This window comes from Haemaphysalis longicornis, unplaced genomic scaffold (genome assembly GCF_048455015.1).
Source record: "Haemaphysalis longicornis isolate Haplotype H1 unplaced genomic scaffold, Haemaphysalis longicornis Haplotype H1 scaffold_8, whole genome shotgun sequence".
Classification (NCBI taxonomy): domain Eukaryota; kingdom Metazoa; phylum Arthropoda; class Arachnida; order Ixodida; family Ixodidae; genus Haemaphysalis; species Haemaphysalis longicornis.
The window spans coordinates 53107714-53126290 of NW_027526445.1; the positions used below are offsets into that span (position 1 = coordinate 53107714).

The 18577-nt window shown below is 45.8% G+C and overlaps 1 protein-coding gene across 1 annotated transcript in view; it reads right to left on the reverse strand.

The window, feature by feature from the left end:
- LOC144148803 (methionine synthase-like) overlaps positions 1 to 18577 on the reverse strand; it is an 89304-nt gene that overhangs the window by 10783 nt on the left and 59944 nt on the right. Inside the window, exons 24-29 of the mRNA XM_077680306.1 lie at positions 13416 to 13497; positions 12200 to 12298; positions 11206 to 11281; positions 3522 to 3677; positions 2828 to 3021; positions 3 to 133 (exon numbers count right to left, since the gene is read on the reverse strand). Coding sequence (XP_077536432.1) covers positions 3 to 133; positions 2828 to 3021; positions 3522 to 3677; positions 11206 to 11281; positions 12200 to 12298; positions 13416 to 13497 — 738 coding nt within the window. The remainder of the gene's footprint in view (positions 1 to 2; positions 134 to 2827; positions 3022 to 3521; positions 3678 to 11205; positions 11282 to 12199; positions 12299 to 13415; positions 13498 to 18577) is intronic.

Consider the following 18577-nt stretch of genomic DNA (forward strand, 5'->3'; position numbering starts at 1 on the left):
ACTCAGCACAAGCTTCCTCGCATCCGAACCCTGCAGAAACGGCGAAGAGTCCCACATAGTCGTGAATGCCGGTGTGCACGGGGGCCACGAAGTCCGAGAGGCAGTGGAACGGTCCCGGCTTGCTCTTTGTGGCCTGGTTGTAGTAGGCATGATTAGAGAGAAATGCCCGGAAGTTCATATTTCAAAATAACTTGTGAGGGCACAGAATATGTAGTACTACCCGCACGAAAACGCGAGATGCGCACGCGCACATGCACACACACACACACACACACACATACACTCCCGCACTCACGCACGCACGCACGCACGCACGCAGAATAACCGCCGATCAAACCAACTAATCTTAACAATCACTTATCAATACTGCGATTTTTACGCTCAATTGGTAATATTGAATTTCGTGGAAACAGAGCGATGGTCGTAGCTCAAATTATTCAGTGGTAGTTAGTGGTATGTGTGGTTGTGGTGTTGAGAGGGATAAAATTGTCATGGTGTCACCAAGGGCGAAAAAGCACATCACAGGATGCAAGAAGCTCAGCTGTTGCCATAAAGTGCAGATTTTGTAAATAGTGGATTACACCAAACCAGGGTGTCTCCGTCTTCTAACGTGTTCTTGCAGTGGTGTGGAGAGTGATGGATCATTTGCATTATCTGCAGGCATGCAACAAGAGCGATGCGTCCTGCTTTTAGAACTCTTTACAGCTTAAAAGTTGACCCTAAATGTCGTATGCATGGGCAAACCATGCATACGACATGCATACGACATCCAAGCTCCACCGGTGCAATAATGCGGATAATAGAAGGGCCGTGTGTGCGCGCTACGTAACGTATTTTCCCAGCTCGAAAATAAGCGACTTCCCTCCTTGAGACATTCTGAATAAAACGGCAGCCTTGCAGTGTTAACTGCATTGAAAGTCGTGCACATAATACACAACCTGGTGGAGGCCAATCTTCTATTGCTACAAGCGTTTGCGCAATCGGTGGAATCAATACCTTCCTTATACGTTTCACAAATGTTGCAACGGAATAAAACCTCCCAGCTTTTCCAGTTTTACATTTTCACGAAAAACACGTCACTGCGTGTCCCAGCTCGTGCTCTGACTTCGCAAAACATCGTTGCCTGACCTACGTGCCTGAATCCACGGAACGTCAATTATTCTTGCATAGTGGTAACAAAAAAGTTCTGAAAAAGCAATTTTTAAAAACGTTCTTTTTTTTTGTTCTTGTTTCGAGGAATGCCTGCTGTGATCTTGCAGTGCAGACGAGACACGACAAACCCAGCAACAACATACACTGACACCTCCTTAACTCGAACTCGCATATCTCGAAAAATCGGCGAAGCCGAAATTTTCCGCGGCACCCAACCATTTACTATACGTCCCATGTATTTGTTGCCATTTATTTGGAAGTAATTTTTCGGCCAAACTGCGGATATCTCGAAACCTTGACTGAGAGTGGAACGAAAATTTCACCGCCGTGGACTGTTTCGCAAGATTAGCGCGATGCTGCCACGCCTAAGTCCATTGAATTTTTTTTTATGTTCAGCTGCGCCTAGGACAAAGCCGATGTTTTCCCCGAACGTGAAGTCTGAGCCTAGAGGCATATCAACTTCGTCAAGCAACCCTGTGGCACGTCATGTGACAGTAGAGACATGCGCAGACGTACAGTGCAATAAAAATGGAGGTGTGATAGAGCGGCGTTGAAGAGCGGCTCATGCAATGCGTCAAGCAGCTAGAGGACTCCTTACTAGGCCCTAGTGCGACCGCAAAGCAGGCCAGTATTAAGCAATTCTTTTCTGCTAAGTAATACTGCAGTGCCACAAAACCCAGCTGGTGAACGTCTCTCGTATGTTTTTTGCATTCTGTTTCAAACCTTTACGAAAAGCAAGATTGGAAGCTGCTGTTGAAGAGCTGGTAAGTAGTAGCGCCTTTTTTGCAACGAACTTCATATTTCATGGCTATTCGCGCAACTTTGCTAATCTAGAAAATCCCCCCTTCTTGAAATATTTCCCGGCTTTTACTACTTCGAGTTAAGGAGGTATTACTATACTTGTCTTCGTCTGCACTTCATGCGTTTTCCCTTGAGTTCATTAGTTTTTTTTTTTGTTGTTGTTGTTGTTGTTGCTGTTACGGAGTACAATGTATACCTGGGTTCAACAAAACACTTACCCGTACTCGTGCCCAGGTGCGACGCGAAATCGCGTCCCCAGCACCATCATCGTTATAGTGAAGCGCAAGAGGGGACTTTGAAGAAGAGGATGCTTTCAAACTAGTACGGCAGAACTGCAATTAGTACAGCGGTACACAAACACCAGATTCTACTGCGTGCTCAATAGGAGCAGGAAGGAGATGTAAGAACGGGGTCATTGACGGGACGTCTGTTTCTGGCTCAAAAGTGCGGAGTAAGGTTTTACTGAAGCTTGTACGTTCAGCCACATGCAGGGTGTGTCCCTGTTTGTGCTACCACTTTTCTTGTTACGAAAGCTAACACGCGGTTCCCCTACGACAAGAGCACGGATAATGCAACGAGAAGCCATGCAGTGATTCTGACCGTGCACGCGTCGACAAAGACTGCATTCACGATTATAACGGCTGACATTCAGCTTGCAACATTGCGTCGACGAAGACTGCGATCATTTTCGGTTTTAGGGGGCAATTTTTCCCAAGAAGGGGCGGAAATAAATTGTACGCCACGCCAGAACAACCGTCATCGTCATAAAAGGTCTTGCTGGAAAATTTGACGGAAATGAAACTAGGACCGTATAGCTGCAATCTTCTCCCAATAATTTTTATAAAGCGCTAGAAAAAAGCCAAAGATTACATGCCTGCTGTCGAAGTCCGAAAAGAGTGCCGATATTTCGCTTTCTTGGAAATGTGTCTTCCGCGTACAGGAGGATGTCGTCACCAGCGCTGCTCGCGGGGTAGAAGCCTAATACACCCCGCGCTTCGAGCAGTCCCTCGTCCACTATCTGAGCAAGCATGCGGTTCGCTTCGTCAAACAACCGTTTGGACTCTTCGCCTGCAAAAGAAAGCGAGACAAAAATGCCCATAGCGTGCGAACGATACTGTTAAGCGATCGTGATGGCAAGCGGCCTGTCATAGAACTAGTGTTACGTTGTACAAAATTAATTAAACAAGTACAACCAAGTTACGAAGGTAAACTGAGGAGGCAATAACGTTTTGAAATATTCGCCCTAATATCCCTTCAGTTATTCACCTCCAGAGACGTAAATGACGTGAGCATTGCCGGGGCTTCGGTAATGATTTGCTGCGATCAAAAAGTAATCAGTAAACGATATCACGAAGGACCGTTAGGCTATTGTGGCAGAGAAAAGTAACTATTGCAGCAGCTGAGCAATAGGGCTGAACACATCAGATTTGCGTTGTCATTGTCACAGAAAAGTGCTTTAAAAAAAGAGTTTGACAAAATCTGGGTTCTACAGTTATCACCGAACTACATCATAGCAAAAAACAGGATTTGAGATGTCATTCACTTTTTCCACTTCAAAGCGTACGCACCTACATCAGGATCCTGAAATATCTTCGGGTACCGCTGATTCGGGTACTTCCCCTTGAGCTGCCACACGTCGAAGAAGGGCTTCCAGTCGATGTGAGGTACGAGCTCTTCAAGGTCGAAGTCGTGGAAGGCCTTGGAACCCAGAAACTGCGGCTGCACTACGAACAAATCGTTGCTGTTTAAAACACGGTATGCGACGTGGTACAAATGTTTACGAATTTACTCAAGCGGGGATTGGTGGCTACGCAATGATTCTCCATCGCCCCCCCCCCCTTCTCGTCCGCGCCACGGATTTCACGCTCGGATTATAATTAGCGTAATTCTAATTAGCCGCCGTGTTCTTCCCTAAAGGCCAACCGTAGAGTAAGAAAAAAACTGTAGAACCCCAAGTGAATTCCTTTCAGTGTCACCATTTTAAATTATGTTTTGCCGGGTGTTTCAGTGGTTTGCTGGAAGTGTTAATTGTAAAATGTTTTAAAGAAAATAAAACGAAATTATCTGTGTTATTGGCACAAACCGGACCCATACTAGCTGAGTGTTGAAAGTCAACAGCTTTGTTCCTCTCTCTCCCCATTATAGGAGTATTTTCATGATGTCCTTGTATAAGTTGTTTAGGCTGCTGTCGAAGCGTCTGTAGAGGAATAAAAATTTGCCATAAGTTGTAGGATTTGCCTCAAGTGGCAAAAAAATTCGCTGTAGCTTAACACGGCTATGCCAGGATATACGTAGCGTAAGCTAAGGTTCAGCTGGTTATTGGTAGGTTTCCTGGTTGTCTGGGATTAGGATTGTCTAGCTGATTATCATGTTTACTGCTGCTAAAACGATTTTCAATCTAATCCAATTGAATCCTATCCAATTTAATCTAATGCAATCCAATTCAATCCAATCGCGTCGGCGGCGGCGCCGGCGCTCCAGCTGTGCGCCGTGAGACATCACTGCTCCTCGTGCATGCGCAGCACGGCTCTCCAGGAGCCACACGAAACTACTCAACCTCGGCCAGTGTAGCTAACGCTACAAAAACGCTCCAAGAAGGTTGGAGGCCAATGCATGTTACATAACAACAAAGTCCTCGGCCGAAGATACACAGCACGTACCGTGACCATGGACGAATGGCGCAAAATTAATGAAGTATGTTTGTAACGGTCTCCAGAAATGCCGGCTTGTCCGCTTGTGCTTGCTTTCTGACGTGCCCAGTCGGGGGGTTTATTGACGCGCCCCTGGTTCATAGTCCTTTATTGACATCAATGGCGCTTTCAGGAAAAGGGTACACAGCATTTTATAAATTAGCTGCGAATGAATGAATGAATGAATGAATGAATGAATGAATGAATGAATGAATGAATGAGTCAGGTTGGTTTCGAATAATTAGATTCTCATTAATAGAGTCCAGCCGATGATGTTTCACTACAAAGTTCTATTAAAGGGTCCCAGAAGGCCTAAAATACAGGTTTCCGCGAACTTTCTTTGAACCGAAGAGATGCATAGCTCTCGGCAGCAAGCGACGAAAAGTGCTGGAAACGACGTGTTCTTACCGCGCCAGATCGCTTACAGAGTAGAATTGCCCGTAATTTTGTAGGAGTGTGCAGACTGTAACTGAAGCGTGCTCAGAGCTCAATGACGCCGCACGAGCAAGCAAGACATGACGTTATTAGGAATGGCATTGTCCTGTCCAGCCGCGTCAGGTATGCTACGCACGCGGGCTGCTGTATGTGCCAATGGGACATTCTGCACAGGTGCAGATTATATTCTGAGAACGACCGTATGGATATGAAACTAGGGCACATGTAGTCGGATTCTGGCTTACACCACCTCATCTCCTTCCGTTGTGCAGCGCATTGCCCATATCGCTTTTACTGTTGTGCTCCAACCACTTGGAACGATTAAATACTTAGTGTCGCGCTCAGAATAACGATTCGTACGAGTAATAATACAATGAAAAAGGAAGCAATAAAACAACGTAACCAGCAGTAACCACCAGAGAGGGTTGCGTCACGCAGTGTACACAACCAGGCTGATTATGACGATGATGATTGTATGAGCCATCAGTAACCGCTGGGGGCAAAGTGAACGAAATAAACTGAAAGTTATGTAGACTATGGCATCACCCTTGAGTTGTTTGTTATTTTTAATTTGAAAAACTTCCCTGCTTTGCCCCGCTACGCCCCCGACCTCGAATTAATATATCCTGAATACGCCACTGCCGCAGAAAAATGCCTTGCAATTTTTTGCAGTAAAGAGAACAGACTGAAACTGCTGCAGGGTGATCTGACACAAGATCGAACAAAAGGTGGCTGGTAGACTTCTGCCATTTGCTTGAAATTTTCATTATAATTTCCTAATGATTTTAATGTTCCCATCCACCAATATTTTCCCTGGAAAAAATTGTGTAATCTAACTAAAAAAGGGTTGTGGATTAGCTCAGTTAACCCTAGATATACAAAGTGAAAGCTTGGCCTAGCCTGGTTAAGTTTTGGTTTTACCTCTGATTTTGTTGCAATTAATATATTATTTGTTCAAAGCCTGCCTTTCTCTACAGTTGGGGTTATTATTTTTATTTTTCGGAGGGGGGGGGGGAGAAAAAATAACTGGAAAAAAAATTGGCCCTGCTTTCGACGTATTCCGAGCCGAAGCGCTCACCAGGCGGCGATACCCGCGGCGTGGTCAGATTCCGCTTGCCTACTAAGGCCCAGAGCCTCCAGCTCCCACGCAACGCAAAGAGAGGACGGCCCGGTCTCGCTTTCATTCATGGCCAAGTTCGCATTCACGCGGCGTGTCACAGGGTCAGACGCGAACCGGCTGCGGAGAGCGCATGCGCCGAGCCGGATGCGCCAAGCCGGCAAGCCAGAGAGCGCATGCGCCAAATTGTGTTTATTTCTAAATAAACACATCTAAAATTGTGATTTTATAAGATACGGTTAGGATGCAACAGCCACGCAAGTTTGAATAAAAAAAATATGGTTGACTCCTCTGTCATATAAATCGGTAAAACACTGAAGTGAAATGTGGAGCGAAATCTGCAGCTGAGCATGATTCACGGGTCGGCGGCTGACTTGTGGGTGTGCTTGGCGAGCGTCGTACTGCTGGCGGTTCGCTTCGGCAAAGGTGTACTGGCGACATTTCCGTGACGGATATGACGTCAGAGTTATCTCGATGAATACCGCCATAAATCCCTTTCGTGTTAAAATATAAAAGCCGAAAAAGAACAATTCTAAGTATAACGTACTCTTTAGTACTAAAAGTTGCGTCCCCGCCAGAAGACCCTGTGTGCAGGGGCGCACCCTTCACAGGCCGCTTTCTTCGTTGTACTGGCGTCACTTTGGTGACGGATATGACGTCAGGGAAATCTTTGTGTGTCCAGGAATATCCAGGAATGTTTGTGTATCCAGGAATGTTAAAAAGGGAAAAATCCCAAGTTCAGACGCTTACATAAAAAACGAATCTTCAATTTTTCTTAAATTCTCCATACATCTCGGCCTCTACATGAACTTGCATAAACATCAAAAGCATTTTGCATGTTTTTGTTCCTGAAGCGTGTACAGCGCGAGAGAGGAGCCCTATCCGCCAGGCTCTCCGTGACATACTGTAGTGATAGTAAGGTGCAAGTGCAGCTAGCGGCGACGGTTTGCCTTGCCGCGTTCGCGAATTTTTTTCTGTTAATTTTTTCATGGAAATAATCGTTGGATGAGGACATTACAATCAACGAGGATTGACATAAAAAAAAACTCAAGCAAATCGGGAAGGTCGATGTGCCACCCTTTCTTCGATCTTATCTGAAACCATCATGCAGTTGTGCTTCTTTCGGCGCTCTGCAACTTATTAAACGAAAAATGTACGCTAGATTCGTGTTAAATTCGGGAAATGGGCTTAATTTGTCATTTAATTATTCAACGTCTCATTAAATATGGTGACATAAGCCCCACAATTGATAAGGATTAGAATCATTTCCATAGCGAAATAGTCTACACGGCAGTTTCGTGCTCCCGTCAAGCTACGTGAAATACTCTGTTACAATCAATACGCATACCATAACCAGAGCTTCTTTGGAAAAACGACTGATACACCTTAAGTGCGCTGCGCTCCTTTGTGGTAAGATAAGACTTATTTAACTCATCAATGTACACCAATATAGTCGCGGGCAAGCTTATATGCATTCAGTAGTTACATGTGTCGACGCCCGGCAGCAGAGATAGTTCCACGGACTGATTGAGTACAACGCGCAGTTATAACACGTCAGGGAAAGTACAAAACCAGAACACCGGAGGAACGTTTAGACGAAATACAAACATAAAACTCAGGAAAAATGACAAGCGAGAAATAAAAGTGCAAAAAAATGATACATTGCTGATCGCTTGAGCTCAGCTGTCCTCAAAAAAAGTGTGGCCGCTCGCAGCTTACGTCGCGGATATCAAAAACAGATCATCTGGAAGCTCATCAAAATATGCTCCGACATACCATGATCGTGTGGCTCTCCCGTAGTGTGTTTGAATTCTTTATATCACATAACGAGATACACGTCGTAGGGGTACATAACTCGTGTCATAAATCTTGTAAGCACTTTCCCAAAAATATTTTCAAATGACTCATTGCTTAAATATGTTGTCAAAACTAAGCAACCTTGTTGTGGCAGAAACCCTCTTTAAATATCCTCACTGGTTGTGGCTCCGCGTTCTGGCTAAACAGCGTCGAAACCACTTGCGCAGGTAGGCTCCAAAGGATGCACCACTGCGGAACGAAATCCGCTGCGGTGAAGCACGTCAACGCACGATTGCGAACAGCACGACAGTAGCGGTACTACAGCTGGAAACGGCTCTCCCTCACGTGTCAGGGTCGTTGGTTACGGATTCAGGCGGGTTAATCTCTGATTCTCGTCTTCCCCATTACCTCTCCCGATGAAAGTTCGGCGCCCAACCTCTGTATCCTCCCTCTCCCGTCAAACATGTTCCTTGTTTTTTATGCAGGTTGTCGTCACGCTGCCGCGCAGCATCATTCCCCTTTTTTCACAACCCAGGGAACTGCTTACACAGATGCCTCCTTTGTGGCTCCTCGAGCCTCGTTCGGTTACTCTCTGTACCACCCTCACCTTGCCGAAGCCGCAACCCGCACTGGCGGTCCGTACCTTCACATTCTGCAAGCAATGTCTATAGAGGTTCTCGCCATTAGTCGTGCCCTCGAGTCCTTTGCTTTTCTTCCCCTTGTCGCCGAATACAGTCTTTTGCAATTCTCGCGCCACCCTTATACACATACCAAACCGCTCCCTACCATCTACACTGCCAGAGGAGGTCGAACAAGCGGTCTTCGCTCTGCGGCCATTCGGCGTTTTCATCCTTTGGGTCCATGGACATTCCTGGATTGACGGAAATGTGTTGGTGCATCAACTCGCCCGCGATACTGTGTACCAGGCACCGTTAATACCCTGGCCCGGGACCTCGGAGGACAGTGGGAGGCTATCTCTGCGCTTTACCATCAAAGAGGTCTACCTCTAGCTCCGTCTTGATAGGCGCTTCTACCCACCTCCTCACCCATCACTCACAGTAGAGGAGGTTCAACTTCTCTGACACATCTAAATAAAAGCTCTTATTACTTCCTTTCGCCTATGTCTACGTTGCTATCGCGCTGACCCCTCTTGTCCCAATTGTCCCACTGCCTATGCTGATTTACCTCATTGCCTATTCTATTGCCTGCCGTCTCGGCGATCTGGCTCGTATCCCTCCCCGTCCTTTTCCATCCCCACCTGGACCGACTGGCTTGGCTCTGAAGGAGAACAAGAACAGCGCAGACTGGTCGCCCAGGCGGTCGACATGCTCGGCCTGTAGTTTCGGTCGAACAAAAAGTATTTACTACCATTACTACGTGGTGGAAACGAAACACAGACAAGCGCTAATGCTACAGCATGCTTCAGATACCAGCAACGGTTTCCAGCTCACTGGCTGTCTGGCCTCGAAGCAGTACGTTCGCATGTTATTCGAATGACACACACCAGTATACAAGTGGTACGATAGCAAGACCGTGGACGCAACAGAAGCGCTACCCGGTGTCTGGAATGGCACCAATACACTCTCTCCCACAACTTCGCCGCAAAAAGGTGTTCTGACCTAGCGTGATCTGTGATGAAGGTGGCTAAAGGCGCGCACGAAGGAAAAGGTAATTTCCGGTACACGTTTTTCCCTCGACATTCCTTAGCACAGCGTAACAGGGGTAGAGGTGCCCGGTACTCGCAAAAAGTTCTTCCCTCATGAGAGAGGAGATCCAGTCAAGGAAGCGCTGTCGTGTAGCAGCGGAACGTCCCGCCAAACAGTCAAGTCAAAGTCAAACAGGAGATGTTACACTAGAAGTGGCATCAATTAGTCGTTCAAGCAAAAGTCGGTTCCAAAAAAGCATTGGAAGAAGGAACAAGAAGTACGACATGAAAGAATGCTGTCACATTTCTTTGATAATGGTCGCACAAGTTTTCCAGCAAGTTTTTATAGCGACAAGCTCAGGGCGAAATAGCACAATATGCCGGTTCAGCTTGTCTCCATGCGGCAGATATTCTGTACCGGTTCAGCTCTGGTTCGACCCGACCGCGGAAGACATGACGGCTCAAAAACTGACCAGGAACGTCAAGCTGGTTCGGAAAAAGATTCAAAACTTTTTGTTCCGATGGTTTCGGCACTTTTCAAGTATATTTTTCTTAATTACCTGCCATCCACCGAACATCATGCACATTGGCTTGTCAGTACTGTCCCGCATCCAACGCTCCCTACCGCATGGTGTGGGAGTGACGACACTCCTCATCTCTAACCACCCCCTCCACCACCACCGAACCTCACCCTGGAGCAGAGGGAGGACCTGCTGACCAGCTCGCGTCCTCAAGACCAGCAACGACTGGTGGACAGGTCCCTCCGGGCAGCAAAGGACCAAGGCTTCCAGGACGAAGACCTCCCACACAGGCACGCGTACAGTTAAATAAACGTTTATTACTCCTCCTGATCCTCAATTGCACTAGACCAAATAAAACTATATGCGTTTACACTTTGGTTTCCTTTAACATATAATTTCACTCTGATAACACCAGTTATCTTGAGGTTTAAATGATGGCCTCTCAATACTCATCCGATGTATTAAGCACACATGGTTTCTCGGGACAATGTCGGCTTCATGGCTGGCTCCAACTTTTGTTTCCGCAGCCAAAATGTGGACAGAAAAAATGCACTTTTTGCCAACTCGTTCCGCACATCATACAGCATTGTACTTTCCTCTTGATGCGGCATGTAGTGACTCCTCTACTCGAGCAGGCCATTGCCCTTTACTATCTATTCCTCCGCCTCTCAAAGCAAGCAGGACCGCGTTCCTCATTTCTGCCTCACATTAGCGAGGAAATTGATTACCATCCTTATTTCTCCTGGTTCAATAATAGCATTGATGTTATTCAATAATAAAATAATCTTTACCTGCCCCGTATAATTATTTGTTCAAACAACAATGTTCGCAGATTTTTTTTTTCTGGGATGCGAGGTCATATGCAGAACCTACGAGCTGTTGAACCGATTTAGTGGTGTTGCCATACATTATTTCTATCCTCTTTCCTGGCTTCAGTTTCTGCCGTTAGCGGCCATGGGGACGCTCAGACGCCTTCCGAAACATAGATAGTTTGGCATGTTCACAAAGCATATGTCTACCGGCGGTGGCAATGTCACGTGTACGTACCCGGAAGGAAATCAGAGCTCCAGTTAAGCACCAGCCGGTTTTGTCGGGCGTATTCCAAAGGAACATAAGTTCTGTCCTAAAATAAATAGAAGAACGTAAATTTTACCACCAATAAGGACACAGATCAACTCGTATTATGTGATTGCTTTTTAAGGTTTTATTTGCGGGGTGAAATAAAATAGCTTTCCGACTTTATTCCTAGTCGCTGCAAGACACGTTTTATGCATGTAATACAATTATCCTCGAAGCATAAGAACAAATCAATTGTAGCGCAAAATGTAGCACCGCTGTTTTTCTTTTTCTTTTTTTTTTTGCTTCATAATTACGGGTGCTTTTAGACACGAAAACCGAACAAGTGGTCTTAAAACCGCAGCATTAGCCAAGGAGCGAACAGGAGTATCGAACAGGCAAACCGCTGTTTCTGTGCTGTAATTACGTGCAAGCCATATTGCCCTACTGACTGCACTCGAAATGGTGCCGGAGCTAGGAAAAAAAAACAGCCCTGGAGCAGGATGGAACACAAGTACAACAAACACGCACGTGCGCACGTACACGCGCACTCTCTAACGCATGTGTACGGACACTCACACACAAGCATGCACGTGCATACGCACGCACTCACACACACACTTACACACACAGGCTCACCCACGCACACACACGGAACGCAGGCATGCACGCACGCAACACACTCCCACACATAGAGCGAGAGCGATAGAGATATGCATACATCGGTGTGCACATGCACACACATGGTTTACCGCCTCGCTTTAAATGTTTCAACACGTATGAAAGGCATCTCGAGGGTACGGATATTTCCCATGTGACTGAACGGTGTTAATTCGTCAGTAAGCATGAACGCTAACATTATGTGAATGCTTAGAATAGCCGTACTGTAAGCGTTCGATGTCATCACCTGAACACCTAGCACAGAGTTTTGTTGCGCTATACCAGCGGGCGTAATTCTGCACTGCTCGACAATAACATCGTTTACCCTTTGCGAGTCCATGTAGTCCTCCCGTATCTCTTCATACTCTTCGTCAATATCCTCGATAAGCGTCTTCCTCTTCTCAGGATCCAGTAGTGAACTGCACTGGATAAGCGGAATCCGTGAGCCAGCAGAAACTTTATAAGGTGATAAAGCAAGATAGGCGCACAGAAATGACGCTTGGGGGAATTCACCGCCGCATTTGGACTTTTATTCTACAAAGTGGACGGCCACTGTTGATCCTTCGAACAGGCTCAAATTATCAGAACATTGAGAAGATTCAAATGCACAAAACATAATCGACTATACAGGCAGCTTACCTTTGCGGTCTTCTCTTAAAACGTCGGTGTGGATTGCATTGGCGGATCAAGATTGACAGTTTGGAAGACGTTTATACTGCAGAATGTATCCTTACGCCTGGGACTTGGAAAGCATGCACTATGACAGACAAAGCTACTTCCAAAGCATTGGAAAGATATACAGTTGCCCCGGTCGCATTCACCCCCTGCCGCGTAAATACTCTACGTTTAGACTGGAAGGCTAACTTCTAGGCCGAGATTTTTGACGCACTTGTTTCATTTCTTGCTTTCCGAAAAGAGAATTCTAGATTGTGCAATCAAAGGTTGTTTTTGGACGCAACCCAGTCTAAAATCACAAAAGGAATAGCGCAAAAACCTAACAAGAATTCCTGTCTTGAGACAAAAACCTCTGTTGTGACAACAGAAGTCCTGTTGTTACGACAAAGCCATCTGTTGTGACAACAGATATTTCTGTCGTAACGACAAAGTCAATTTTCTCAACGGTAGACATTCCTGTAGTCACAACAGAACGCTACTCTTCACAATGGGCAACAACATTCTAACCATGTGCGACTACTAATAACATCGGGATCACGACAAGACAGGAATCCCGCCCAACTAACATCAAAATCAGGGCATTAATTCGACCCCCGTCAGAACACCAGAATCACAACACGACAAGAATACGACAAGACGAGAGTACGACCCGCGAAAATACGACAAAACTACAGAAATTTTTCTTGTCGTCTTTTTCGACTGGGAACGGCCATGAAGAGCCATTATACCTGTCCTTGCATTCCACCAAGACAGAAATGGACGTACGATGCCTACCGATCACTTTGTCCGTGTTTTCAAGCATTCCTGGTAGGCAAGAACAGTATCCGGCCAGGAACCCCCGTGACAGCGAAAGCGGGCAGACTCACCACGACAGCACTTTTGGAAGCGTCGGGGACATATATGACCGGATGTCGGTAGCAGGGCGCGATTTTCACAGCCGTGTGCCGTCTGCAGGAGCAACAACAGTGGCACATTAAAGGAACCGAAACTTGCCAGCGCTGTCGCTAGCCAGATTAGTTCAAATGGCACACCGAGCTGCCCAATTCATTTCGAGAAATACTGCCAACGTATTATGTGTACGTCCGGTATTTTGTTTGACACCACCTGTTGTTCAGTTCCGTGCCTGTCCGTCTCAGTGACCGTTCGCTTGCTTTCCGACTTTTCAAAGAAATCAATCACTCCAATCGTGCACATGAGATAAAGGGGACGTTCCAAGGGGTCGTTCCAAATGTACGGTCTACCTATACGATCTTTATACGATCGTTGTCCTTATACAACAAGCTAAAATTAAGGCATCGCTCTTTTCAGTGTGGAATATTGGCACTGAGTGAGCCCGACGGAACATGTCGGCGTAATTAAATAGGTACGACTGTACAAAAAACAGTGTGGAGAGAAAGCGCGAAATAAAAGCGCTCACTACATCCAGACTAACGCAGTGCATTTCAGCATCTTTAGTTTTCTTTATGTGTGCACGGTCTTGCTGTTTTAAAACTTTTGGCATCAAGGCTACCAGAAAGTTTCTTAAATTCGAGCCTTTCCTGAATCCCTTGTCTTCCCACCTAGCGACGGGAAAAAACTACGAAGTGCGTAAGAATTTCTGAGTTCATGACAAATTAGGCGACTTCTAACAGGACAGAGGCCATCTTTAGTTTCGCTCCACTTTTTTCAAGGACGACTGATTAAGCCACAAGAGAATGTATCATTGGTGGTGCCATTTCTGACATCACCATAAAATCTATCATTCGCTACTATTGCAGATGTGCCGGTTTGGGGAGGATTACACACGCGATGATCCTGCCGAAATGGTCAATTGTTTAAAATTTGGCACTGCAAGAAAAGCAGGCCAGAAGTATGGAAGAATCCCTATTGTATAGTTTGATGCACTCTACGTCGAGGCAGCGCCGCCTCTATCATCAGGTAAGCTACTGCAATAAAGGAGCGCGTGCATATAGAGAACGCGTGCAACACAGAAACGCACCTTGTTAGATAACACAAGAGTGTCTATTCAATTTTTATAGCGCCAGGTTCATAATATAGCTTCTGTTCATGGTAATGCAAAATACTTCTCTCTCTTTCTCTTAAAAAAAGAACCCAACGGAAATGGGGTGTTTGTGCCTTGCCTATTCTTCCTTGTTCACGGACTGGAGACATAGTTTTCCCAAATTCTCTCATGGCATCGTAAATACCCCCGCCATAAAATCACCAGTACGTTACTTTGCTTAAAGGGCCATGCAGACAAAATACAAGTTCGTTTTATTCGAAAGATTTCGTGTTTTATAGTGCCCCCAGCGCTTGTTCGGCAGCAAACGCCCTGCACTTCCGAATGCTTTCACATTGAGCGGAACGGGTCTAATTCTTTTACTTATTACATAGCCTGTTTGAGCGAAGTGTGCTTTAAAAGTGGCGTCAGTATGATGCTGACGAGGCAATCTGTCGTATGACCAAAACTTGTATTTTGTCTGCATGGCCCCTTGGAACAATGGGTGCCGTCGCCTGCAGTATTGATTGATTCACCGTTCCCATCTCGGGTGTCAGAAGTTTCTCTGCTTATTTAATATTTGCTTGGCGCATTTATTTACACGTCCGACTCGATTTCTTCCTACACTGTCTACTTGCTGCGTCCGAACTAGATTCCACGCAAATACTCCCAACGATGGGATATCAGCAGAGATTCCATGGGTGTTCTGTTAATGCAGCGGTTCGCGCAGTAGGCTCCGGCTGTGGTGACTCGGGCTCAAATCCTACACAAATCCAGCTGGGATGTCCGAAGTGCTTTGATTGGTTAGCTATAACCGAAGACCGTCGCGAGTGTACACGTTTTGCTCACTCTGTGAATGCTACAGCTTTGGGAGTCGCACTGCTTTCGAGCATAAGGTATAAATCCGAGACACAAATAATGCTCTGCCCTGACGCTGGGTTCTTCGGGCGTCTTTCCGGTAATCAAAGGAGGCAGCATCGGGGAAAATGTGCGTATAAACAATCGCGACATTTGCTCAGCGCCAATCATTCGCGGTGTAGGATTAGTTGGTTCGCTTACTGTTATACGTCTCAAAATATGTGTCTCAAGATATGTGCTCTTCCACGCTGTGGTGTTTTCCAACGTCTTTTTCTTGGTTTGGTGTTGTTCCCCTTTGCACCGTTTTGCACCGTTTGCACCGTTTACTTTGTACCGTTTACTTGCACCGTTGCACCGTTTACTTTGTACTTCGATTGAGCGCTTACATTAACGTTTTCGTTTTGAAATGTATTTTTACGTCCGAACTCAGCTAGCAGCATTTCCTTGTATCTCGTTTTCGACGTTTCTTCTTTGTCTTCTCGCTGCTGTGCCCGTAATGCCAAAAATTCCCCACTCATCATTGTAATCAACCCCCATCTGGCAGAGCAAGCCGTGTTATAATAGGGCTGGCTTCACCAGTTAACATTAAGAGATGATGATGATGATGGCTGATTTTTTGCTATTGGTTTTCCCTTTGCAGAGGGGTGATGACGTATAATCTTGCCAAAAGGGACTAATACACACCTATGTTTTATGCTCTTGGTTTAATACTAGCTCTGCTTAGGGCAGGCACAAGAAACTTATTCGGCACAAAATGCTTTTTTTCCTGTTACAGGTGGTAGCTGTCCTAGGCAATATTCCCCTTTCTGCATTTCGTCCACCAGCATTATAATTGTTTTTTATCCCCTCGACAGCCTTGAAGTTGAATTCCTCTGTGCTACCCTTAAAGGCCAACTGCACTCAAATTTTTCTTTGCCCAAATAAGTAGACTATGCTCTTACAATCACCATAGTGAAATCCTTAGCTTCGTAATCACAGAGAGCGCTAGGTACCGCCATTCAAAGTACCTCCGTGCAGAAGAAGTTTGCACCTGGCGGAGAGTCGCCGAAACAAGTTCCGAGCGGCCTGTGACGGAGGTTCCCCAACCTCCGTCCCGTGACTCCGGCGACTTCCAGTATATTTTTCCAGGGCGCTTCGCCGGGCGCAGGGATGCGTTCGCCTGGCGTTTCTCTGCTACACCAGCGCGCTGTACCACCGTCGCCATCACACGTTTAAACTAACCGCATAGGCAGTAATATCCGCCATTTTTTAATGCAGAAAAAAAAAGATTAGAAGCCGACAAACTATTCACGCGTTTGCGAACGTCTTGGAGTTACCGAAACTCTTTTTACTTGTAAATAATATTTTTACTCAAGGAAAAAGATAGCGCGACACGAGCACATGCCTTACATTTGTCATTCCTATTGCATTTACCACAAAAAAAAAATATTTTATAAATTCTCGACAAAAACTTGCACTTCCGCGTCCAATATGGCCATATTTGAGCTGGACCAACACCACCTCCATCCTTTAGACATTTTCAAAAGTTTGACGACCTAAATAGAGTTGTTGTACACGCGACTATAACCATTTGTGCGACTTTTGCCTCACTCGCTAAGTGCACCAAAATCAGCCTTTCTCGTAGTAACAAATGCATATCCACAAATATCGGCCGTCGTTTTAGTGAAGTGCGAAACTAACGAAACTGCTCCTCTCCTAAATAATAGACTAGATTTTTGTTCAATTCTCAAGGGAAGTATTTACTTCGAGCGTTAGATTTAGTTTATTTGAAAGTAAAATGTTTTCAACCGCACATGCCTCCGGCGAAAGTATAAAGCAGCGGTATATCGTTAGGTAACTTTTTCGTGTTTTAGTGCATCATTTAGCTCTAGAAGCTGCCTTATAGTTTCAGACCACTTTTACAATTCGATTTCCGATGTGCAGCAAGGCGACAAATGCTGGGTCGATATTCACGAAGCTGTTTCCACGTACTGTATAGTGGAAATGGTGATTGATCGCCGCCCGCGTGCGGTTTGTTCCCTTCAAAGAGAGCGACGCGATAGCAGAGGCGTCGGCTATAACGAAAGTTGCTTTTCGAAATCGTACCGGAAAGTAGCTTTGTAAATAAGGGTCCGCTTTTTTACTTGCAATGCCAAAAATTGCTGCTCCGGCAGTTATTATGATGGAAAAAAATTACTGTAGGGCGTTCTACTTCATCTCGACTGATAGCAACGGGATGCCGGCATTGTGCCTAACTCCATTATCATGGGTAAACGTTAGTGGAATTTCTTCTGTGGAAATAACAGAGCGAAACGCAGCGCTACCACGCGCATTTGAAGGCGGTTCTGAGCGGCCGTCGGTTCTGGCGCGGCCGCTTCTGTTCCATCACGTACGTTACGTCCGGCCACCGCTATGGCCGCCTTTTCAATTCAGTTTCGGTTCCGAAAACGCCAATGTCGCGAGCCGTTCGTGTCGCGCGCATTGATGTTTGAAGCGCAGTATTTTGCATTTCGCACCCTTTTTATATGTATTATTACGTGATTTATTTTTACGTTGTTGAAAATTTGAGTGCAGTTGGCCTTTAAATCCTAGGGCTTCTGGAAGCCGAATATTTCCCTCACGTAAATTTGGATGGATACCCTCGCATTCTAACACTATGTGCCGCATAGTTTCTGTTTATTTTCCGCAGACCACGCATACCCATCATTTTGCGAACACTTCCCCACAAGGTTCTTAGTTCTCTCCCTCCCTCCCTTCCTCCCTCCTTCCCTCCCTCCCTCCCTCCCTCCTTCCCTCCCTCTGTCTCTCTGTTCCCGTCGGAGAAATTTACACACGGTAGGCTGCTCTGTTAGTCGTGGCTGACGTGTCAACTCGCTAAATCTATGCAAACGTTAATGGACATATGCAGAGGGAGCGGCAAGCAGGAAGCAGGAAGGCATTACACCAACCCCTTTGTAAGGGTATGATCTGAGAGCCATCAGAAGTTCTACTTTCACCGTTACCAATTTTCGGAGGGTGATTGATTGTTTGTTTTGTTTTAGAAGCGTGTTCAACAATGGGGATTCCCTGTTCTTTCATTATTTTAACATACGGCGCCTACAACCCTCTAGCGGGTAATTCAAATACGGTGACCACCTCTTTATTGCGAATATTTCTGTGCAAGTTGTCACAGCGCTAACTGGTGTAACCAATGATGTTACCCTTTCGCTTTGT